Genomic DNA, 24,851 nt, shown 5'->3' with positions numbered 1-24,851 from the left:
CCTGGAGTTGTGCCGTCGTGAAGGGCGATGAGGCACAGCTGTAAGGCTGCTGAGACCATTTTCTGGGCCTCCTCCCCTCTCCACCCCTCCTCACAACTATCCCCCAGCTCCTGAGTGGCCAGCGTTGTCTCACACGCACACAGGTTCTTCAGGGCCTTCGAATTCTCCCTTCCTTCCTTCCTAAGGAACCCAGTGTGAACTGCTCTCCAAGTGGGTGACTCACCCCAAGGGGTACCACAGGGTGTGGGAAGTAAATATTCTAACTAATGTCTAATTAAGAAAAAAAAGAAATTAAATTTACCAATATACAACATCGTGACTGACAACAGAACACATATATCATTTATAAAGAAACATATATCATGAGGGTGTGAACTCAAAATGTTGTGCTAATAGGATACGTGATCCGAGCAGTTAGTTGGGAGACCGGAGGTCTGGGAGAAAGGATGTAGGTTTTGGAGGAAACGTGGGCCTGGCGTCTAATCTCAGCTCAGTCACTTGCAAACTGTGTGGCCCTCAGCAACTTAATTGCCACCACTCTTGGTTTCCTGGTGTGTAAAACTGGGACCGCTGTGTCTGCCGCGCAGGTTGGTGTGAGGCTGGCTGGATATCACAGAGGGGCTGCCGCTCTCTTTCCTTACCTTGCCACTAAGGGGGTTTCTCTCAGCCTGGATCACATTGCCCACCATGTCATAGAAGTCCACTCCATTTGGAAGGTTGTTTGGCTTAGAGTCGTCAAACTGTGCATACTGGTACAGCTCTGCCAGCATATTTTTGTCTGCTATTTTCTGAAGAAAAGAGCAGAATACGAAAATGGGGTCCATCATTTTGACAGTTTAAAACAATACAGTATCTGCTTTTTATCACGGAGACAATATAACAACCTTATAGACAGAGTGTTTTATAGAGTGCGTTCATGATCGCAGCACCCCTTACCAAACACCTATATACATTATTTCCACTTTCCCTGTCTGGCTTTGAGCACATGTATACAGATATGTATGTTACTTCAATCATTTTAGAATACGTATATGTACACACACACTTTTATGTCCTGCTTTATCCACTTAACTTTAGATTTTTCACATTGTTACAGTCTTCAAATTTATCATTTAAAATAATATATCTTGTTAACAAGATTGCTTTAATTTAACTACTCACCGATCACTTCAAATTAATATTATTTATTAGTAACTTGGAGCATACGGTTCACCTCTTTGGGGTTATTTATTTAGTATGAATTTCTCAAAATGGCACCATTAGATCAAAGGATACAACTATCCCTATGGTGCTTAACATATATATTAAATGGATTTTTAGAATAAAAATAAAATATGACTATAAAAAATGTAAAAATACAGAAAAGTAGAAAGAGGAAACCTATTACCGCCACCCAAAGGCACCTACTGGAAACATGCTGAGGGACTGAGTTCCTCTCTAACTGGGCTATGGCCTTGACAATGGAAGAACTCAGTGATTAACTGCTTTGACTCTGAGTCAGATGTCAGCTCTCCCATTTACTAGCTGTCCTGCCTTGGACAGGACATTTAAATGTGCTCAGCCACCATCATGGGTAGTATGACAGTTTCAGTGCAGACCGTCAACCATCGGGCTTTATGCTGTGTGGCTAAAAAGTGAAAAAAGGATAACGTGTTCCCCAGCATTTCCAGGTTTGAATACACACGAGCTGGGTAGTTAAAGAGCCAGCTTAGGAGGATCTTAACTGGGGCGGCTGTATGGCGGGGCCAGGCTGTGGTTGCAGAGGCAGCAGAGAGAGCCTGGCCGCAGGTCCGGGGATCTGAGAGGGAAGCAGGTCTCTGGTACTGAAAAGCTGCCTGATGCTGGACACATCCTCTGACTGTTCCCGACTGCCAGCGTCCCGGGCTATCTGCAGTGACCGACAAAACCAGCCCTGCTGTGGGAATGGGCCCCGCGGAGCTGCGCAGCACAGTGGCTGTGTGAACTGAATCTGAACTCACTGTTTTTAGGGCAAACATCTTCTGAGTTCTAAAAATAAACAGACAAATGACCTCTAGAACACTCCTCATTCTATCTTTTTGAGTCGTTACGAGAAATGCCAGCATTATTAAAATACTTTAAGATTCTCTAAAAAGGGAATTCTGCCATTTTCCTGCGTAGTCACCATCCAGGTGCCAAGTATCCCCTCCCTGGGAATAAAATCTAGTCCATGTCCAGCAGAAACAGACCTAGCAATAGATCTCTTACCCTTTTGATAATGAAAGATTTGACATTCCTGGATTCTGAGCCTTTGCAAATATACTGAGATTTTCTTTCGCTCTTTTCTGCAGAAGTATGGAAGAAGAGAAATAGGATGTGAGTAACCACGGGGTCTGTCCACTGCTGTGTGGTGATCATACCTGTGATTTTTCATTCAACCTGAGCAGATGACACGCACACTATTAGTCTCCCTAGATCCCACCTGGCTTGCTGACTTACTAAGATTCCCCTCATTTGATTAGACTGCTTGAGCCAGAGAAGCAGCCAGGAGGAGAAGATAAAACGTGGGCTTTGAAGTCAGGCTGGGGAGAATCCAGGACCTGCCGCAGACAAGCTGTGTGGCTTTCGGCAAGTTGTTCCCTTACCCCCAAGCCTATTCTCTCATCTATAAAACACTTTCTACGGCACCCGCCTCACAGGTAGGGGGCATTAGGAACCTTTAACAGGGGGATACGTATGAAAGCACCTGGTGCAGTGTGTCCCATACAGGTCGTCTGGAAATGGTGTTGTCCCTCCCCCCTTTCTTGCCCTATGCCAAGAAGTCAGATTAAAGGCTCTTTCAGAAGAGGCTAAAAATACCCTCATCTGAGACTCCAGACTCCTACTCGATTACATTTTAGATACTAAAAAACCAAACCCCACAAAAACACCATCAAGGCTATGAGAAAGGAGTTTTGCCTTTGTCTCCCAAGCTGCCGTGACTTCTCTCTCCTTTTAAAGCCTTCTTCTCCATCTCGTACTTCTCAATTGCCTTCAAAAACCAAAAAAGAAATGGGGTTTTAGGGGTTAGTGCAAATCTTAGAGGAGGGCAGGGGTCAGGGAGTAGGCCATTTCTCCTGCTGGTGTGCAAAAGACCTGGAACAAAGTGCGTGGCAGGGCCTTGCTGTCTCCCACTAGGTGGTAGGGCCTTGGTGGCCATCTGTGTCACTGACCTCATCCCCCTGAGTGTCACCACCGATGTGTCCCCCACCCCCAGGCTCTCTCACCTGCCCCTCCTCCTGGCTACGCTCCTGAGGAGTACAGGATTGGGAACAGGGTTCCGATCATGGCTCCACGGGTTACAAGCTACTGTTTGACCTCTGTAAAGGGGGATAATAATACCTGCCTCCCAGTGCTCTCATAAGGATAAGATATAAAGAATGTAATACGCTGTGAAACACTAGCACAGAGGCTTTCAGATCGGAGCTGCTCCATAAAGGGTAACTATTATTATTATTAATCATCATACCCCTGACCTCTCAAGAGATGTCCCTTGATCTCTGACTCCTCTTACCCCCAGTCCTGCCAAAAAGGGAGGAAAGGAAAATCAATGTCAGTGACCCAGCAAGTTGTACTGATTGTCAACCAGCCCAGCGTTGAGCTTGGGTAACGAAGTTAACGTATGATTATGTCTTCACCACCCTCAAGGAATTTACAGTCTATTCAGAGAACCAAATCAACACACGTGGAACAATTAAGTCCTAAACTGCTATGTTTAGGATTCAAAGGAGTAAGATCGGTATGGGCTGGAGCAGTCACAGAGGACTGGCCAGAAGTGGCGGGGCACGAGTGTTGGGAATACGAGGGATGAGGCATCTCTCCTTAGCTTGATAAACCGTGAAGTGCCCCTCCAGCCTGCCCCCACCTTTCTCCTGAACCGGCAGCCCCGGCCTGCACGATGAGCTAAAGGTACTGGAATGTGCGCAGGTGTGTGTGTGTGTCAGGGAAGGGGTCACACTGCTAAGCCTATGCATCAACACTGTCACTCCAATTAAGTACACTAGAGCAGGCATGATGGATGAATGAATCGGACGGGTGTGTGTCAATACAGCCGCGTCTTTGATACCTGCCAGGATGTCACTGTAGCTGATATTGTCAGGGCCCGGAAGGATGGACAAGATTTGCACAGAGAAAGAACAGAAAAGATAGTTGAACGCTGGAGGAAAAGCAAGTTTTAGGGCAAGAATGATGAGACCTGAGTTTGCATTTGAGACGACGGAAGGACCTACAGCTGGGGCTGTTCCCTGGGAAGGCAGCTCCCAAACCTGGCTGATGACCAGCCTTGCTGCGGAAGTATTCAGATATACAGGTTCATTAGAATCTGGAATAAACATCCAATCCAAGGAATAAACGTCATTCCTTATCGGGTTCTGAATTGTTTATTGTGGCCCCTGAGTTGTTCTCTATTTAAATTTAAAAAACAATAAATATTTTACGTGATACAAAATCAAATACGGTAAAAAGTCTCCTTCCTACTGCTCACCCAAGACCCTTAGTTTCTTGCACAGCTTTCTAGAGATATTCTGTACCTATTCAGATGAGAGCACACACAGCTCACAGGCCTGTGCCTGGCTCTCTTCACTTTTAGTTTTTAAAAAGCTCCCAGGGGAGTCTGATGATCAGCTAGGTTTAGGTATCACTGCTCTAGGTAGCTGGGAATATGAGACTGAAAAACAGGTGAGAAGATAGAATTTGCAAACATATCATTCATTCCACGAATCTTCCCTGAGCACCTACTAAAAGCCAGGTGCTGGGCTGGTGTCCAAGAGAAGATGCAGCCGTGAGCAGTGAAGCCCGTCTCTGCCCACCGAGGGCTCAGAGACTAGCAGGGAGAAGCCGGTGATTATGAGGTGACTGATGCTGCTGTGGGGAGGGACAGGATGCCAGAAGGGCGCCCCGATGGGGCACCTACACTGATCTTGGGCTGAGAGTGCAGGGAAGGCCTTTGCAGAGGCAGTGGCCTATCGGGAGAGGAAGGAACACACCTACTGCTGGAGTGAATGGTGAAGCTGTGACGGTGGGTGAACAAGCTCCCAAAGGAAGGAGACTGGAAAGAAGAGCTAGGCAAGTTCACGGCCAAAGTCTTGGGGGGAACCCACATTTAGGGCATGGGAGAAGGAATAGAAATAGGACATGGCCGTGGGGGAAGTCGGCGGGGGGTGTCTGGGTCTCAGAAGGAGGCGGCTCACTCATTTGCTAGTACAGCTATTAAACACTTCTTATGCACCAGGTACGTGCTAGGTGCCACGTGGTAGGGCAGCGTGGAGCCTGGCTATAGGTGCTGATGTGGGAGAAGCAGCCATACAGTCAAGGCCTGATATATAAAGGGCAGGGCACACCGCAGCCAGCAGAGGTTGGGCAGGGTAGCCCAGGGGGGGGCTCTGGTGGCAACAGGCAGCCAGCGTCTGCCAGGTCTGACCAGCTGCCTGCGCAGAGGAGCAGGAAGGATGCTTCCTCCAGGTCACGTGAGGATCCACGATTGCTCCTGCCAGCCCTGGCCCTGCTCTGAGTGGCAATGAAGAACACCGAGGAGCTGTGCCCATGCTGGGCAGCCCTGAAAAGCCACCAGATCCTGCTACTGGGAGAATCATCTCATTCATTTCCCTGGTTCTCAAGTTATCATTAAAAAAACCACAGAACTGACATATAAATACATTCTTGTTGTAAAATACCCAAACATTACAGAAGTAGTCAGGGTAAAAACAGTTTACCCGCTTCCACCCCACTCCCTTGCCAGAACCGACTCCATCTGATGCGCATCCTTCCAGACCCCCCCACACACATTTACACATATACAACGTGCTTCTTGTGGGCCAGGCACTGATCTAAGGGTTTTCAGGAGTCTCAACTTGTCCAGTTCTCTCAGAGATGATACATCTATGAGGCAGGTATGTTATTAATGTTATCACTATTTTACAGGAAACTGAGACTCATAAAGGTTAAATAATTTACCTAATGTCACAGTGTGAGAAAACAGTAAAGCAGCAGGAATTTAAACTCTAACAGTCTTATTTTGTGCCTCTGGTGCTCTACCCTCATGCACACATACAGAGGTATAAGGCTTTTTACATGGAATCATTCCAAATAGTGTGTGTGTCTATTTTGCTTTCATTTACAACTCAATTCTAGAATGTGTTCGACAGTGGGGTAGGGGAAACAGAAGCTCATGGTGTCCTTTCCACTTCAGTGAAGAATGCCTTCACTTCTGTGAAAAGCAACTTGACTATATTTACCAAAATTTTAAATTTCACTTCTAGGGCTCTAGCTTGCAAAAATATTTGCAAATGAGTCCCAAGATACAGGTACAAAAATATTCACATGTTCACTATGATGAAAATAGCACTGAAATACTTATTGATAGGGAAGAGTTAAATTAATTATGCCATATTCAACTTTTCGAATATTATGCAGCTACGAAAAGAATGGGATCAGTCAACAGCACTGACTTTGAAAAATCTCCAAGGGGTATTTATGCTAAAAATAAATAAATAAGAAAAAAATAAAAGCAGCTTCCAAAACAATATTTATGGTATGATCCTGATTACATTAAAAAAGAAAACAATAACCCTAAATGTCTATATTGTATATTTCTAATGTATTTTTTAAAAGTTCTGGAAGGATACAATAACCCTAAAAGAAAACAATAACCCTAAATGTCTATATTGTATATTTCTAATGTATTTTTTAAAAGTTCTGGAAGGATACACACCACATTACTAGCATCTAGGGAGGGATCTAGGGCTGAAAGGGAAAGTGACTTTCACTGTTTACTTACATACTTGTAGATACCTGAATACTTTAGAATAAGCATGCATTACCTTGCTATTTAAATTTTTTTTAATAAAAGAAAAAAATTGTTGACTCAAGAGCTAAACTGGCCCAAAGGTCAGTACTGGAAAAGCCGAGGTGAGGGTAAAGCTAAAAACTGTGGAGGCAGATCACCAGGTTCAGGACCCTGGGCCAGAGGAACTTGGTGGAGAGCAAGACGCCAGGTAGGAAGGGGTGAGGAGGCTTAGGTGGAGTGAACTGGCAGGAAGTAAAGGAGCAGGGTTAAGACAGACCGAAGAAGCAGAGAGAAGGGATGGGAGAGAAGGAGGGCCAGGGAGCATGGTGGACTGAAGATCAGGCCAAGTGAGAACCCACAGAGAAGGTCCTCCCAATCTACAGAACTGCACTGCCAACAAATGACTTGGGTTCTCATCTAGTCTGAGTCTCTTTCATTGTGTTTGGAGACGTAGTCAGTAACATAAATGAGTGAAGCCGGCCGAGCGTAAGACCATGTGGCAACCAACACTTTGCCTCCATATCAGGAGCGTCAGGGAGTGGTGGGAACTGTAGCAACCTGGAGACCTCACGCTCTGATAAAGAGAGCCACTGCTGTTCTGCTCCAGCTGGTGACCCCACGTGGAAGTGCAGAGGAAACATAACCATTCTTAAATATCCCATATAGCATTTTGTCTTCCCTCAGGAGACAATAATTTACCAAGCCTAACCCACCTGGGGGAGGGGAAATACCCAATTCTAGCACCATTTAGCTATCTTGTCCCACCCAAGCGGAGGAAAAAAACTGAGAAGCAATGGTGAAGTCCAGTCCAGAGGTACCGAAGGTTCATCAGAAGACTGAGACCCAACCATAGGACTACAGAACACTCCCCCCACAACCCTCACACCTACCACCACATCACTGAAGGCCTATTTACCACAGTTCCTTTTACCCAGTACGTCATATCTACCTTTCAACAAAAAATTACAAGGCATACTAAAAGGCAAAAGGCACAGTTTGAAGAGCATAAACAAGCATCAGAACCAGAGTCAGACATGGCAGAAATGTTGGACTTATCAGACCAGGAATTTTTAAAAATTATGATTAATATTCTAAGGGCTTTTACAGAAAAAGCAGGAAACATACAAGAACAGAAGGATAATGTAAACAGAGAATGAACATTCTAAGAAAGGGTCCAAAACAAATGCTAGAGGGGATTTCCCTGGCGGTCCAGTGGTTAAGACTTTGCCTTTCAATGCAGGGGGTGCGGTTCGATCCCTGGTTGGGGAGTTAAGATCCCACATGCCTCGTGGCCAAAAAAACAAAAACATAAAACAGAAGCAATATTGTAGCAAATTCAATAAAGACTTTAAAAATGGTCCACATCAAAAGAATCTTTGAAAAAAAAATGCTAGAGATCAAAAACACCGTAACAAAATAGAAGGATGCCTTTGATGGGCTCATTAGTTGACTAGACATGGCTGAGGAAAGAATCTGAGTTTGAGGAAATGACAATCGAAACTTCCAAAACAGAAAAGCAAAGAGAAAAAAAAAGACTGAAAAATACCCCCCAAACAGAACAGAATATCCAAGAACTATGGGACAACTATTAAAAAGTGTAACATGTGCATAATAGGAATACCAGAAGTAGAAGAAAGAGAGAAAAGAACAGAAGGAATATTTGAAGGAAAAAACGACTGGAAAATTTCCCAAATTAATGTCAGACACCAAAACACAGATCCAGGAAACTCAGATAACACCAACTAGGATATATGCAAAAAACAAAAACAAAACCCAAAAAACTACACCTAGGCATTTCATATTCAAACTTTAGAAAATCAAAGATAAAAATCTTTAGGGATTTTCCTGGTGGTCCAGTGGGTAAGACCCTGTGCTCCCAATGAAGGGGGCCCGGGTTCAATCCCTGGTCGGGGAACTAGATCCCACACACATGCTGCAACTAAGAAGTCCGCATACTGAAACTAAAAGATCCCGCATACCACAACTAAAGATCTCACACGCGGCAACGAAGATCCCACGTGCTGCAACTAAGAGCTGGCACAGGGCTTCCCTGGTGGCGCAGTGGTTGAGAGTCCGCCTGCCGATGTGGGGGGCGCGGGTTCGTTCCCCGGTCCAGGAGGATCCCACATGCCGCGGAGCGGCTGGGCCCGTGAGCCATGGCTGCTGAGCCTGCGCGTCCGGAGCCTGTGCTCCGCAACGGGAGAGGCCACAACAGTGAGAGGGCCGCGTACCGCAAAAAAAAAAAAAAAAGAGCTGCCGCAGCCTAAATAAATAAATAAATATTTAAACAGAGACAAAAAAAAAAAAAAAAGAAACAAAAATCTTGAAAGAAGCCAGAGGGGGGAAAAATACCTTACCTATAAAAGAGCAAAGATAAGAATTACATCCGACTTCTCAGAAACCATGCAAGCAAGAGGAAAATGAAGTGAAATATTTAAAGTGTTAAGGAAAAAACCCCTGCCAACCTGGAATCCTGTACTCTGCAAAATTATCCCTCAAAAGTGAAGGAGAAATGAAGGCTTTCTCAGGCAAACGAAAACGGAGGGAATTTGTTGCCAGTACATCTGCCGTGAAGAAATGCTGAAAGCAGTTCTTTAGAGGGAAGGAAAAGGATACAGGTCAGAAACTTGGATCTACATAAAGAAAGGAAGCGCATCAAAGAACGAATCAGTGAAAGTAAAATTAAAAAATTTGGTTTTTTATTCTTAATTGATCTAACAGATAGCAGTTTGTTCAAAATAATAGTAGTAGCAATGTGTGTGTATATACGTATACACACATACACAAGTGAAATGAAATGAATGATGGCAATGATACAAAAGAGAGGAGGATGGAATTAGGAATATTTTATTATTATCAAGTATTTGCATTACCCGTGAAGTGGTACAGTAATATTTGAAAGTAGACTTAGATTAGTTGTAAATGTATATTTTAAACTCTAGGGCAACCACTAAAAAAAGTACAAAAAGTACAAAAAGAAGTATGATTGATATGCTAAGAAAGGAGAGAGAATAAAATCACATAAAATGCTCAACTAAAACCACAAAAGGCAGAAAAAGTTTGGAAGACAAAAGTAGGAAAAAAGGGGACTTCCCTAGTGGTCCAGTGGTTAAGAATCCGCCTTCTGGTGCAGGGGACGTGGGTTCGATCCCTGGTCAGGGAACTAGGATCCCACGCGTCGCAGGGAAACTAAGCCCATGTGCCGCAGCCACTGAGCCCATGTACCATAACTAAAGAGAAGCCCACGTGCCACAACAAAGAGCCCGGGTGCTGCAACTAAGACCTGACACAGCCAAAATATAAAAATAAATTAAAAATAAATAAATATTTTAAAACACAGGAACTAAGAACAGGCCAAGAAATAGAAAACAGAACAAATATGGTAGATATATTAATCCAACTATATCAATACTCACTTTAAAATGAAAGGTCTAAATATGCCAATTAAAAGACAGAGATTGTCAGAGTAAATCCAAAAACAAGATCCAAAATACTTTGTCTATAAGAAACCCATTTTAAATATAAATAAATATATAGATTAGAAGTAAAGGGATGAAGAAAGATATACCATACTAACACTAATTTTAAAAAAAAGTATATTTCACTCAGAGCAGACTTCAGGTCCAGGAAAGTTATCAGGGATAAAGAGGGGCATTATGTAATGATAAAGGGGTCAATACACCAAGAAGACTTAACAATCTTAATGTGTATGTGCCTAAAAACAGAGCATCAAAATACATGAGGCAGAAAAAGAACTGCATGGACAATGAATCCATTGATGAATCTACTATAATAGGTAGAGACTTTAATACTCCTCTGTTAGAAAGGGACAGATCCTGCTGATAGAAAATTAGTAAGAAAAGCTGAACTCAACAGCATCATCAATCAACTGGATATGTGCCCTTTCCTATAACCAACAATGAACAAGTGGAATTTGAAATTAAAAACCCAATACCATTTATATTAACAAAAAAATGAAATACATAGGTATAAATCTAATAAAATATGTACAAGATCAAAATAAGAAAAACTACAAAACTGATGAAATAAATTAAACAACTAAATAAATGGAGATATTCCATGTTCACAGATGGAAAGGCTCAATATTGTCAAGACGTCAGTTCTTCCCAACTTGATCGATGCAGTCCCAATCAAAATTCCAGCAACTTATTTGTCGATATTGACAAACTAATTCTAAACTTTACATGGAGAAGTAAAAGACCCAGAATAGCAAACCCAGCATTGAAGGAGAACTGACACTACTTGACTTCAAGACTTACTTACTATAAAACTACAGTAATCAAGACAGCGTGGCATTGGCCAAAAAAACAGACAAATAGATCAATGGAACAGAATAGAGAGTCCAGAAATAGACCCACATAAACAAAGTCAATTGATCTTTGACAAAGAGGCAAAGGCAATACAATGGAGCAAAGATAGACTTTTCAACAAATGGTGGTCAAACAACCGAACATCCAAACGCAAAATAATGAACCTAGACACAGACCTTACATCTTTCACAAAAATTAAGTCAAAATGGATAACAGACCTAAATATAAAACTCCTAGAAGATAACCTAGATGAGAAAACCTAGTTGACCCTGGGTTTCGCAATGACTTTTAGATACAACAGCAGAGGCATGATCCATGAAAGAAATAACTGATAAGCTGGACTTCATTAAAACTTAAAACTTCTGCTCTACAAAGGACAATGTCAAGAGAAAAAGAAGACCAGCCACAGACTGGACAGAATATTTGCAAAAGATACATTTGATAAAGGACTGTTATCTAAAATATACAAAGAAATCTTAAAACCCAACAATAAGAAAACAAACAACTCAATTAAAAAATGGGGCAAACACCTCAACAGACACCTCACCACCAAACAAGATATACAGATGGAAAGTAAGCATATAAAAAGATGTTTAATATCACGGTATTAGAGAACTGCAAATTAAAACAACGAGATATCACAGTATACTGGTTAGGATGGCCAAAATCCCAAACACTGACAACACCAAATGCTGACGAGGATGTGGAGCAACAGGAACTCTCATTCACTGCTGGTGGGAACGCAAAAGGGCACAGCCACTTTGGGAGACAGTTGGGCAGTTTCTTACTATACTAAACATACTCTTACCATATGGTCCAGGATTCATGCTCCTTGGTATTTACCCAAATGAACTGAAAATATATGTCCACACAAAACCCTGCATATGAATGTTTATAGAAGCTTTATTCAAAGTTGCCAAAACTCAGAAGCAACCAACATGCCCCTCAGTAGGTTAACGGATAAATAAACTGTGGACATCCAGACAACAGAATACTATTCAGCGCAAAAAAGTAATGAGCTATCAAGCCATGAAAAGACATGGAGAAACCTTAAAGACATATTACTAAGTAAAAGAAACCAATCTGAAAAGGTTACATACTTTATGGTTCCAATTCCATGACCTTCTGGAAAAGGTAAAACTAAGGAGATAGCAAAAGATCAGTGGTTGCCAAGGACTGGGGGGAGAGAGGGATGAATAGCAGCGCAGAGGATTTTTAGGGCAGTGAAACTATTCCGTATAATACTATAAGGGTGGACACGTATCATTATACATTTGTCCAAACTCATAGAATGTACAGCACAAGGAGAGAAACCTAATGTAAACATGGGCTTTGGGTGAATGTGATGTGTCAATTTAGGTACATCAATTATAATAAATGTTCCACTCTGGTGATGGGGAGGCTGTGCATGTGTGGGGACAGGGAGGGGTATGTGGGAACTCCGTACTTTCAGCTCAATTTTGCTATGAACCCAGAACTTCTCTAAGAATAAAGCTTATTAATTTTAAAAATATATCTTTGAGACTTCTATTGTGCAAATGTGCTTTCAAATAAGTAGAGGGGCCCCTAGGGCACTTCCTTGCTGGAAGCCTCGCCTCAGCACACATAACTTACCAGGCTGTGCACCAGCGGGTCGGGACTCAGATCTGTCTCAGCAATCCCTTGGTTCACCTGCTGTATGGAGCCAATGCAGCAGGCTGGGAGGTGAGTCTGTTAAGGAAACTTTATGGCTGATGACTACACACAAATAGAACAGGATGGGGCGAGCCTGTAAAGAAAAGCAGCTCACTGCCTTTCTGTGCTTTTTTTTTTTCCCCCACAGTTCATTTATTTTTTAAAATTTAATTTATTTTTTTATACAGCAGGTTCTTTTTTTTTTTTGCGGTACGCAGGCCTCTCACTGTTGTGGCCTCTCCCGCTGCGGAGCACAGGCTCCGGACGTGAAGGCTCAGCGGCCATGGCTCACAGGCCCAGCCGCTCCACGGCATGTGGGATCTTCCGGGACCGGGGCACGAACCCGCGTCCCCTGCATCGGCAGGCAGACTCTCAACCACTGCGCCACCAGAGAAGCCCACAGGTTTTTATTAGTCATCAATTTTATACACATCAGTGTATACATGTCAATCCCAGTTGGTGCAATTCATCACACCACCACCCGCAACCCCCCCGCCGCTTTACCCCCTTGGTGTCCATACGTTTGTTCTCTACATGTGTCTCAATTTCTGCCCTGCAAACTGGTTCATCTGTACCATTTTTCTAGGTTCCACATACATGTGTTAATATACGATATTTGTTTTTCTCTCTCTGACTTACTTCACTCTGTATGACAGTCTCTAGATCCATCCACGTCTCAACAAATGACCCAATTTCGTTCCTTTTTATGGTTGAGTAATATTCCATTGTATATATGTACCACATCTTCTTTATCCATTCGTCTCTCGATGGGCATTTAGGTTGCTTCCATGACCTGGCTATTGTAAATAGCGCTGCAATGAACATTGGGGTACGTGTGCTTTTTTGAATTATGGTTTTCTCTGGGTATATGCCCAGTAGTGGGATTGCTGGATGATATGGTAATTTTATTTTTAGTTTTTTAAGGAACCTCCATAATGTTCTCCATAGTGACTGTATCAATTTACATTCCCACCAAAGTGCAAGAGGGTTCCCTTTTCTCCACACCCTCTCCAGCATTTGTTATTTGTAGATTTTCTGAGGACGCCCATTCTAACTGGTGTGAGGTGGTACCTCATTGCAGTTTTGATTTGCATTTCTCTAATAATTAGTGACGTTGAGCAGCTTTTCATGTGCTTCCTGGCCATCTGTATGTCTTCTTTGGAGAATTGTCTATTTAGGTCATCTGCTCATTTTCGGATTGGGTTGTTTGTTTTTTTTAATATTGAGCTGCATGAGCTGTTTATATATTTTGGAGATTAATCCTGTGTCTGTTGATTCGTTTGCAAATATTTTCTCCCATTCTGAGGGTTCTCTTTTCATCTTGTTTATGGTCTTCTTTGCTGTGCAAAAGCTTTGAATTTCATTAGGGCCCATTTGTTTATTTTTGTTTTTATTTCCATTACTCTAGGATGTGGATCAAATAAGATCTTGCTGTGATTTATGTCAAAGAGTGTTCTTCCTACGTTTTCCTCTAAGAGTTTTATAGTGTCCGGTCTTACATTTAGGTCTCTAATTCATTTTGAGTTTATTTTTGTGTATGGTTTTAGGGAGTGTTCTAATTTCATTCTTTTACATGTAGCTGTCTAGTTTTCCCAGCACCACTTATTGAAGACACTGTCTTTTCTCCATTGTATATCCTTGCCTCCTTTGTCATAGATTAGTTGACCATACGTGTGTGGGGTTATCTCTGGGCTTTCTATCTTGTTCCATTGAGCTATGTTTCTGTTTTTGTGCCAGTACCATATTGTCTTGATTAGTGTAGCTTTGTAGTATAGTCTGAAGTCAGGGAGTCTGATTCCTCCAGCTCCGTTTTTTTCCCACAAGACTGCTTTGGCTATTCAGGGTCTTTTGTGTCTCCATACAAATTTTAAGATTTTTTGTTCGAGTTCCATAAAAAATGCCATTGGTAATTTGATAGGGATTGCATTGAATCTGTAGATTGCTTTGGGTGGTAGACTCATTTTCACAATATTGATTCTTCCAATTCAAGAACATGGTATATCTCTCCGTCTGTTGGTATCATCTTTAATTTCTTTCATCAGTGTCTCGTAGTTTTCTGCATACAGCTCTTTTGTCTCCCTAGGTAGGTTTATTCCTAGGTATTTTATTCTTTTTGTTGCAATGGTAAATGGGAGTGTTTCCTTAATTTCTCTTTCAGATTTTTCATCATTAGTGTATATAGGAATGCAAGAGATTTCTGTGCATTAATTTTGTAAACTGCAACTTTACCAAATTCATTGATTAGCTCTAGTAGTTTTCTGGTGGCATCTTTAGGATTCTCTATGCATAGTATCATGTTCTCTGCAAACAGTGCCAGTTTTACTTCTTCTTTTCCAGTTTGTATTCCTTTTATTTCTTTTTCTTCTCTGATTGCCGTGGCTAGGACTTCCAAAACTATGTTGAATAATAGTGGTGACAGTGGACATCCTTGTCTCCTTCCTGATCTTAGAGGAAATGCTTTCAGTTTTTCACCATTGAGAATGATGTTTGCTGTGGGTTTGTCATATATGGCCTTTATTATGTTGAGGTAGGTTCCCTCTATGCCCACTTTCTGGAGAGTTTTTTTCATAAGTGGGTGTTGAATTTTGTCAAAAGCTTTTTCTGCATCGATTGAGATGATCATATGGTACTCATTCTTCAATTTGTTAATATGGTGTATCACATTGATTTGCGTATATTGAAGAATCCTTGCATCCTTGGAATAAATCCCACTTGATCATGGTGTATGATCGTTTTAATGTGTTGTTGGATTCTGTTTGCTAGTATTTTGTTGAGGATTTTTGCATCTGTGTTCATCAGTGATATTGGCCTGTAGTTTTCTTTTTTTGTGACATCTTTGTCTGGTTTTGGTATCAGGGTGGTGGTGGCCTCATAGAATGAGTTTGGGAGTGTTCCTTCCTCTGCCTTTTTTTGAAAGAGTTTGAGAAGGATGGGTGTTAGCTCTTCTCTAAATGTTTGCTAGAATTCACCTGTGAAGCCATCTGGTCCTGGACTTTTGTTCGTTGAAAGATTTTTAATCACAGCTTCAATTTCATTACTTGTGATTGGTCTGTTCATATTTTCTATTTCTTCCTGGTTCAGTCTTGGAAGGTTATACCTTTCTAAGAATTTGTCCATTTCTTCCAGATGGTCCATTTTATTGGCATAGAGTTGCTTGTAGTAGTCTCTTAGGATGCTTTGTATTTCTGTGGTGTCTGTTGTAACTTCTCCTTTTTCATTTCTAAGTTTATTGATTTGAGTCCTCTCCCTGTTTTTCTTGATGAGTCTGGCTAATGGTTTATCAACTTTGCTTATCTTCTCAAAGAAACAGCTTTTAGTTTTATTGATCTTTGCTGTTGTTTTCTTTGTTTCTATTTCATTTATTTCTGCTCTGATCTTTATGATTTCTTTCCTCCTGCTAACTTTGGGTTTTGTTTGTTCTTCTTTAGTTCCTTTAGGTGTAAGGTTAGATTGTTTATTTGAGATTTTTCTTGTTTCTTGAGGTAGGCTTGTATAGCTATAAACTTCCCTCTTAGAACTGCTTTTGCTGCATCCCATAGGTTTTGGATCATCGTGATTTCATTGTCATTTGTCTCTAGGTATTTTTTGATTTCCTCTTTGATTTCTTCAGTGATCTCTTGGTTATTTAGTACCGTATTGTTTAGCCTCCATGTGTTTGTGTTTCTTACAGTTTTTTCCCTGTAATTCATTTCTAATCTCATAGCGTTGTGGTCAGAAAAGATGCTTGATATGATTTCAATTTTCTTAAATTTACTGAGGCTTGATTTGTGACCCAAGATGTGATCTATCCTGGAGAATGTTCCGTGTGCACTTGAGAAGAAAGTGTAATCTGCTGTTTTTGTATGGAATGTCCTATAAATATTAATTAAATCTATCTGGTCTGTTGTGTCATTTAAAGCTTCTGTTTCCTTATTTATTTTCATTTTGGATGATCTGTCCATTGGGGTAAGTGAGGTGTTAAAGTCCCCCATTCTTATTGTGTTAGTGTCAATTTCCTCTTTTATAGCTGTTAGCAGTTGCCTTATGTATTGAGGTGCTCCTATGTTGGGTGCATATATATTTACAATTGTTTTATCTTCTTCTTGGGTCAATGCCATGATTATTATGTAGTGTCCTTCCTTGTCTCTTGTAACATTCTTTATTTTAAAGTCTATTTTATCTGATATGAGTATTGCTACTCCAGCTTTCTTTTGATTTCCATTTCCATGGAATATCTTTTTCCATCCCCTCACTTTCAGTCTGTATGTGTCCCTAGGTCTGAAGTGGGTCTCTTGTAGACTGCATATAGATGGGTCTTGTTTTTGTACCCATTCAGCAAGCCTGTGTCTTTTGGTTGGAGCATTTAATCCATTCCCGTTTAAGGTAATTATCGATATGTATGTTCCTATGACCATTTTCTTAATTGTTTTGGGTTTGTTTTTGTAGGTCCTTTTCTTCTCTTGTGTTTCCCACTTAGAGAAGTTCCTTTAGCATTGTTGTAGAGCTGGTTTGGTGGTGCTGAATTCTCTTAGCTTCTGCTTGTCTGTAAAGCTTTTGATTTCTCCATTGAATCTGAATGAGATCCTTGCTGGGTAGAGTAATCTTCGTTGTAGGTTCTTCCATTTCATCACTTTAAGTATATCATGCCACTCCCTTCTGGCTTGTAGAGTTTCTGCTGAGAAGTCAGCTGTTAACCTTATGGGAGTTCCCTTGTATGTTATTTGTCGTTTTACCCTTGCTGCTTTCAATAAGTTTTTCTTTGTGTTTAATTTTTGCCAATTTGATTACTATGTGTCTTGGCGTGTTTCTCCTTGGGTTTATCCTGTATGGGACTCTGCGCTTCCTGGACTTGGGTGGCTATTTCCTTTCCCATGTTAGGGAAGTTTTCAACTATAATCTCTTCAAATATTTTCTCTGGTCCCTTCTCTCTCTCTTCTTCTTCTGGGACCCCTATAATGTGAGTGTTGTTGCGTTTAATGTTGTCCTAGAGGTCTCTTAGGCTGTCTTCATTTCTTTTCATTCTTTTTTCTTTATTCTCTTCCACAGCAGTGAATTCCACCATTCTGTCTTCCAGGTCACTTATCTGTTCTTCTGCTTCAGTTATTCTGCTGTTGATTCCTTCTAGTGTAGTTTTCATTTCAGTTATTGTATTGTTCATCTCTGTTTGTTCTTTAATTCTTCTAGGTCTTTGTTAAACATTTCCTGCAACTTCTCGATCTTTGCCTCCATTCTTTTTCCGAGGTCCTGGATCATCTTCACTATCATTATTCTGAATTCTTTTTCTGAAAGGTTGCCTATCTCCACTTCATTTAGTTGTTTTTCTGGGGTTTTATCTTGTTCCTTCATCTGGTACATAGCCCTCTGCCTTTTCATCTTGTCTATCTTTCTGTGAATGTGGTTTTTGTTCCACAGGCTGCAGGCCTGTAGTTCTTTTTGCTTCTGCTGTCTGACCTCTGGTGGATGAGGCTATCTAAGAGGCTTGTGCAAGTTGCCTGATGGGAGGGACTGGTGGTGGGTAGAGCTCACTGCTGCTCTGGTGGGCAGAGCTCAGCAAAACTTTAATGTGATTGACTGCTGATGGGTGGGGCTGGGTTCCCTCCCTGTTGGTTGTTTGGCCCAAGGCAACCCAACACTGGAGCCTACCTGGGTTCTTTGGTGGGGCTAATGGTGGACTCTGGGAGGGCTCACGCCAAGGAGTACTTCCCAGAACTTCCGCTGCCAGTGTCCTTGTCCCCACGGTGAGCCACAGCCACCCCCAGCCTCTGCAGGAGACCCTCCAACACTAGCAGGTAGGTCTGTTTCAGTGTCCCCTGGGGCCACTGCTCCTTCCCCTGCGTCCTGATGCACACACTACTTTGTGTGTGCCCTCCAAGGGTGGAGTCTCTGTTTCCCCCAGTCCTGTTGAAGTCCTGCATTCAAATCCCGGTAACCTTCAAAGTCTGATTCTCTAGGAATTCCTCCTCCCGTTGCTGGACCCCCAGGTTGGGAAGCCTGACGTGGGGCTCAGAACCTTCACTCCAGCGGGTGGACTTCTGTGGTATAAGTGTTCTCCAGTCTGTGAGTCACCCACGCAGCAGTTACGGGATTTGATTTTACTGTGATTGCACCCCTCCTACCATCTCATTGTGGCTTCTCCTTTGTCTTTGGATGTGGGGTATCTTTTTTGGTGAATTCCAGTGTCCTCCTGTCGATTACTGTCCAGCAGCTCGTTGTGATTCTGGTGTTCTCACAAGAGGCAGTGAGAGCACATCCTTCTACTCCGCCATCTTGGTTCAGGGCCCTCTGTGCTGTCTTTTCACTTAATTATTTTCTCTGCGAACATTCACACTTCTTTTATCTTGTGTTAAATGAGTTGCTTTATAAATTATAAACAAAAATTAACCATATTCTAGACACCTTGGAAAATATAAGAAGAATCATCTATTACGCTACCACCCTACCAACCTGTTAGGTTTTCGGGAGACTTCCTCCTAGCATTATGATATACACACATTTTTACATAATTATAATATCAGTGGATGCCTATTTTACTACTCTGACTTCTCTCCTACTCATTATTATGATTATTTTTCATAAAGCTAAATAATCTTCATAATATTTTAAATGGCAGAATACAAATCCATTTAGAGAATGCATCTTAATAGACTTAACTGTACCTTGGCTATTGAATATTTAAGTTGTTTACAATTGTTTTACAAGTACAGATAATGCTGTGGTGCACACAGTCACACAGAGAGCTGTTTCTGTCAGGTGAAGGATGCCTGGGTCCAAGGGCATCTCAACCTTGTTTATCCCTGTTGAAATCGCTGCTCAGTTCAAGGCACCCTCTTACTACCCTCTCTACGTTTGCATTTCTTTCTGTCTTAGCCTCAATTGGTCTAGGATATATCCTTTGTAAAAGCCCCATAATCCTACCACTCCTCATTGCCTTCACATATAGCAAGGTTCACTGCTACTTCCATTACCCTCAAGTGTTCTTACAAATCAGAGGATACTTGACAAATGGAGATGCCAAGGAGGGACATGACAAATCATAGGAAGTGAAATGGATTACTTAGGTTGAGATAAGTGTAGGATTAAGAAGAAAGAGGGTACATTAGAAAAAGGCCCAGGAAAGGGAGACCCTGAAATAGATCCTGATGGGATCATTTGTGCTCATCTTGAGAAGGGTTTCTGAGAGGCATGGAAAGTGAGGTGATGCAGAGGGATACATGCAGTTTGGTTGGCAGGAGGATGACTTGAAGGTAAATGAGCTCTATATAAGATGGAAAGACAGGGTTATTTATAACCTGAGAGGGTCTTTATTTGCTGGATGAGTTCTATGGTCCCCCAGAGGCGGGATTCTGTGGGTCCCTGAGAGACAAGGTTCAGGGTCAGAAGTGAGATCAGGATCAATAAAGGCAGAGTCAGAGAAGAAAGATGCTGGTAGAGCCTGGATGATGTCAGAAGGGGCAAAGTCTGGGCCCAGGTAGAAGTGCTGGCAGTGGCAGGTGAGAAGAGGAAAGGTCAAAGGGAGTAAAAAAAAAAAAAAAGAAAGAAAGAAAATGAAAAGAAAGAAAAAAAGGGAATTCCTTGGTGGTCCAGTGGTTAGAACTCTGCACTTGCACTGCCGAGGGCCTGGATTCAATCCCTGATCAGGGAACTAAGATCCTGCAAGCTGCGGTGCGGCGTGGCCACAAAAAAAAAAAGAAAAAAATTTTTTTTAAAGTTGGGCACTCAGCTAACTAGTCTGAGGGCAGAGGGCTGGACTACAACTTAGTTTCTATCTATAGGTTTAATTCTTTGGAAGGCAGAAGGGAAAGAAAGAGACAATGGGGTAAAAAGAACATTTTTTTCTCTTCTTCCCCATTCTTTCAATGAATATTTCCAGTATGTCTCCCTTTAGGGCTCTTTCTGATTATCTTAGTGAAACAAACTCAAGACAAACAATCCTTCACAGCTTCATATTCTTTTAAAGGACAGGTAGGGCTTAAGTAATTGAAAAAAATTAACAAACATATAAGAAACGAGCTAGTAAGTGGTGTATGTTATAGACTCGAGCCCAGGTTACACCTCTGCACGGGTGTGTTCGGTCTCTATTGCAGACGGCACCACAGAAGGATACAGGGTGGACTATCCTCCAGATTCTTCCTCATGGCATCATCCTTCATTGCTTTCCGTGCAGTGAGTGAGACAGCCAGGTGCTCATCTACTGGCACCATTGGCAAGGCAGTGAAATTGATGACATCCATGTTCCTGAAATCAGCCATTGTCCAGTTTCTTGTAAACTGACAAACAGTAAGTTTCCACTTTTAAGAGCCTCTCATTCCTCACTACAATCTTGTTTTGTTCCACCAGCCTCCTGGGAATCACAAATAGCATACAATCATCTTAGAAAGCACAACCACGCTCATCTTGTAAGCAGGGCTGATAGCGAGGCACATGCTGCATGTTAATGGGGAATAAAGGCTTTTGTCTGAGAAGCCCATTTTTTTAAATTTTTATTGGAGTATAGCTGATTTACAATGTTGTGTTAGTTTCTGCTGTACAGCAAAGTGAATCCGTTATACATATACATATATCCATTCTTTTTAGATTCTTTTCCCATATAGGTCATTACAGAGTATTGAGTAGAGTTCCCTGTGCGATACAGTAGGCCCTTATTAGTTATCTACTTTATATATAGTAGTGTGTATATGTCATTCCCAATCTCCCAATTTATCCCTCCCCTGCCCCTTTCTCCCTTGGTAATCATAAGTTTGTTTTCTACATCTGTGACTCTATTTCTGTTTTGTAAATAAGTTCATTTGTACCATATTTTTAGATTCCACATATAAGTGATATCATATGGTATTTGTTTTTCTCTTGTCTGACTTACTTCACTCAGTATGACAATCTCTAGGTCCTCCCATGTTGCTGCAGATGGTGCTATTTCATTCTTTTTTATGGCTGGGTAATGTTCCATTGTATATATGTACCACATGAGAAGCCCACATGTGTACATTGTATATAGGTACCACATTCTTAACAGAGAACTTCAAGGCATATATACTTTTGCTTTCTACCTGCTGATCCCCACCACCCCCTGATGAGAATTATTCTGGTTTTAAAACTAAGGCGACTAGGGAATTCCTGGTGGTCCAGTGGTTAGGACTCGGCGCTCTCACTGCCAGGGGCCCGGGTTCCAACCCTGGTTGGGGAACGAAGATCCCATAAGCCACACGGTGCGGCCAAATAAATAAATAAATAAAAATAAGAAGACTAGACTGCTGAAAAGACGGGGCTCCAGACCCTCCAGCAAGCCAGTTTCCAAGTTAGAAACACAGTCAAATCTCTTTGGCTCTCTGAGCCTCACCTGTAAAGTCAGAGATTCGGATTAGGTCCCTAAGCCCCTTTTCAGCCCTCAGATGCTGGGCTTCTATGATACTGGGTCCATCTCCTCAGCATGAGGCTCCTAATCTAGCTGAGGCTTTCTGCTCCTTTTCAGGAAACTGGCCCCACACTACTTTTCCTCCTGGATTTGTAATATTCTGGCCAGAGTGCTCTCCTGGGTCCTTGCTTATTGGCCAGGAGGAGTTCATCACTACCATCTGTGGGTCCTCCCTGTCCAGAGCCCGGTGGTATAGACCTGGTTATAATGAAGTAAAATACTCAGACCTGCCCTCAAGAAGCTCATACATAATGGAAAGACAGAGAAAAGGTATATTTTGATGGAAAACTTAACCGAGGTGTCCTTTCACCAGTCTCCTTTCTTCCCCTTTGGTTCACGCCTTCTGCTCTGCTGTCTTCTCCCCAGCCATCCATCCTACATGCCTGCCCCACCGAACTTTTTCCTGATCCCTGCCATGGTGTGCGCTTTGCGCCTCTATGCCTTTGTACATGCAATTCCCTCCACTCAATCAGTCCAGGTGATATGTCTTTTTGGAAAACCTTCTTGAATTACTCCAGGCCATTAATACCACCCCTTTTCTGTGAAGTCCAGGATTCTGCTTTCAACTCTCTATTACAGCACTTACAATACAGAACCAGAATTTATTTGCTTCTACGTCTTTCTCCATTAGGCAAATTACTCTCTAGGAATTAGGTTCACTCAATATTTGATTCCATTTTTAACTCACTCACCATACTTCTTTCTGGTCCAAAGAGGCTATCCACTTTGGGCTGTCCTAAGTCAGTTGGATTGTAGGAAAGGTTGGCCCAGGCTCAGGTCAAAACTATTATTTCCTGCCTCCTGCCCCTAGTCTTTAGCCATACAGGCAAGGGGGTGAGGGTAAAGAGGAGGCAGGTGCATTTTAGGGCTTCTCACTTTCATCCACCCACCCACCCACCCACCCCCGCCAGCATGACTGGAAAACTCCATGTTCTCTGAAAAGCCAGGCTTAGGGGGACCCTGTTAAGAAGCCTCTTGCTTTAGCTTAACATTATTACCCATGCCTAATGGGAGAACTGAATATTATGCTTGTTAAAGGACACATTTAAAATACTCTGTTCCCTTCTGAAATTTTCATCATATCATGTTAGGGTAAGTATTCTCTGAAGCATGATAAGTTTTTACTGTCACTATTTGGGGAGAAAAAATGGGTGGGGGAGCAAACTAACTTTATTGAATATCCACCCTGTGCCCAGCACTGTGCTGTATATTAGGGGCAGGTGAGTGGAAGAATAAAAAAACGTTCTGCCCTCATGGAGCACATATTCTGGCATCTGAGATTTGAAAGTCCGTTGTTTAAAGTTAACACATTTTAACTTAAACATGTTAAACAAGTTAAAACAATGCTGACTTTGGAGTCAGACAGACTTTTGTTCAGTTTAAACTTCAGTCATTAAATGACTACTTACTGACTGCCCAACACAGCCAGCAATGTGTCCCTACTTGGGGACAGGTTGGTGAGTTAAACCAGACTTTATCCCTGCCTTAATGGAGCTTATGTCTACTAGGGGTGACAAGTGATAATTAATCATATACATAACCATGAATTATAACTGACCACTGCTTCAAAGGGAGGGACACAGCGCTCTGAGAGACAACATAATAGTGGATAATGACCTAGTCAAGGGAGTCAAGACTTGAAGGAAGAGCAGGAGTTAATTAGGTAAGTGGGGAGGGGAAATACCACCCAAGCAGAGGGACACACAGTAGAAAGACAGGAAAAGACTAGACCGGTGCATCACAGTAGCCAGTAGCCACATGTGACAATGGAGCCCTTGGAATTTGGTTAGTGTGACCGAAACACTAAAATCTTAATTTTAGTTAATTAAAATTTAAAAACTGAAGCAGAATAAACTTTAAAATATTGATTGTATGTTGAAATGATCATATTTGGGACATATGAGTTAAAACATTAGTCATATTAACATCATCTGATTTTTTTTTTTACTTTTTAAAAAGTATGGCTACTAGAAAATTCTAAATTATATATGTGGCCCACATTATGTTTCCATTGGACTGTGCTGGGTTAGACCATGTGGTTTGGTTCTAGGACACGGAACTCTCCCCTTTTCAATGAAGTAACGTGTAGTTGGAAGAAAACTGCACTTGGAGCCAGAGACCTATGGGTCCTGCCCCTCCCTGGATGGATGACCTGGTGCACTCACTAAGCAGCCAGTAAATATCCCTTGAATGACCCGGAGTCTCTTCACTTGTCAAATGGAACCAGTAATACACACAGTTAGGATTTTAGGAGATCTGGAGTTGATTCTCGAGTAGCTCTCTGCTCTTGCTCACTGTGCGACCCTGAAGCGGCCTCAGGTTCCCCAGCCCGTCAAAGCCGATGAGAGGCCCGGCGTGGGGAGGCTGGCAGGCAGGGTCACTGTCTGTCTGTTCATCTTACCTGAAGACATAGGCGGAATCCGACGAACTCGGGGCCTATTCCGCCACGGCTCCCTCTGGGGACCCTGTAAAGTTCTGGATGGGACACCCGACACCCGTTGTCCCCACATCCACCAGGAAGGGGTGCGCTTTGTTTTGTGGTCTGGGAGGAGGAAGAGGAGGAGGGACGTCGGGGAGAGGCCCATTTTGCGTTTGTAAGTCTTGACGTTCTCCAGGCAACGCGGGCCGCAGCCACCACTCGCACCTTTCCCACGACAACGGAGGCGTGGCGAGCCTC

The 24,851-nt window shown here is 42.3% G+C and overlaps 1 protein-coding gene across 1 annotated transcript in view; it reads right to left on the bottom strand.

Annotated features, from left to right (window-relative positions):
* FAM227A (family with sequence similarity 227 member A) overlaps positions 1-24,780 on the bottom strand; it is an 89,386-nt gene extending 64,606 nt beyond the window's left edge. Inside the window, exons 1-6 of the mRNA XM_079936542.1 lie at positions 24,576-24,780; positions 20,870-21,106; positions 12,727-12,809; positions 2,917-2,989; positions 2,227-2,303; positions 642-788 (exon numbers count right to left, since the gene is read on the bottom strand). Coding sequence (XP_079792668.1) covers positions 642-788; positions 2,227-2,303; positions 2,917-2,989; positions 12,727-12,809; positions 20,870-21,014 — 525 coding nt within the window. The 5' untranslated portion in view covers positions 21,015-21,106; positions 24,576-24,780. The remainder of the gene's footprint in view (positions 1-641; positions 789-2,226; positions 2,304-2,916; positions 2,990-12,726; positions 12,810-20,869; positions 21,107-24,575) is intronic.
* Positions 24,781-24,851: the final 71 nt, after the last annotated feature.

The sequence above is a fragment of the Stenella coeruleoalba genome, assembly GCF_951394435.1.
Source record: "Stenella coeruleoalba genome assembly, chromosome: 11".
NCBI lineage: Eukaryota > Metazoa > Chordata > Mammalia > Artiodactyla > Delphinidae > Stenella > Stenella coeruleoalba.
This window is presented reverse-complemented; position numbering and strand designations above follow the sequence as displayed.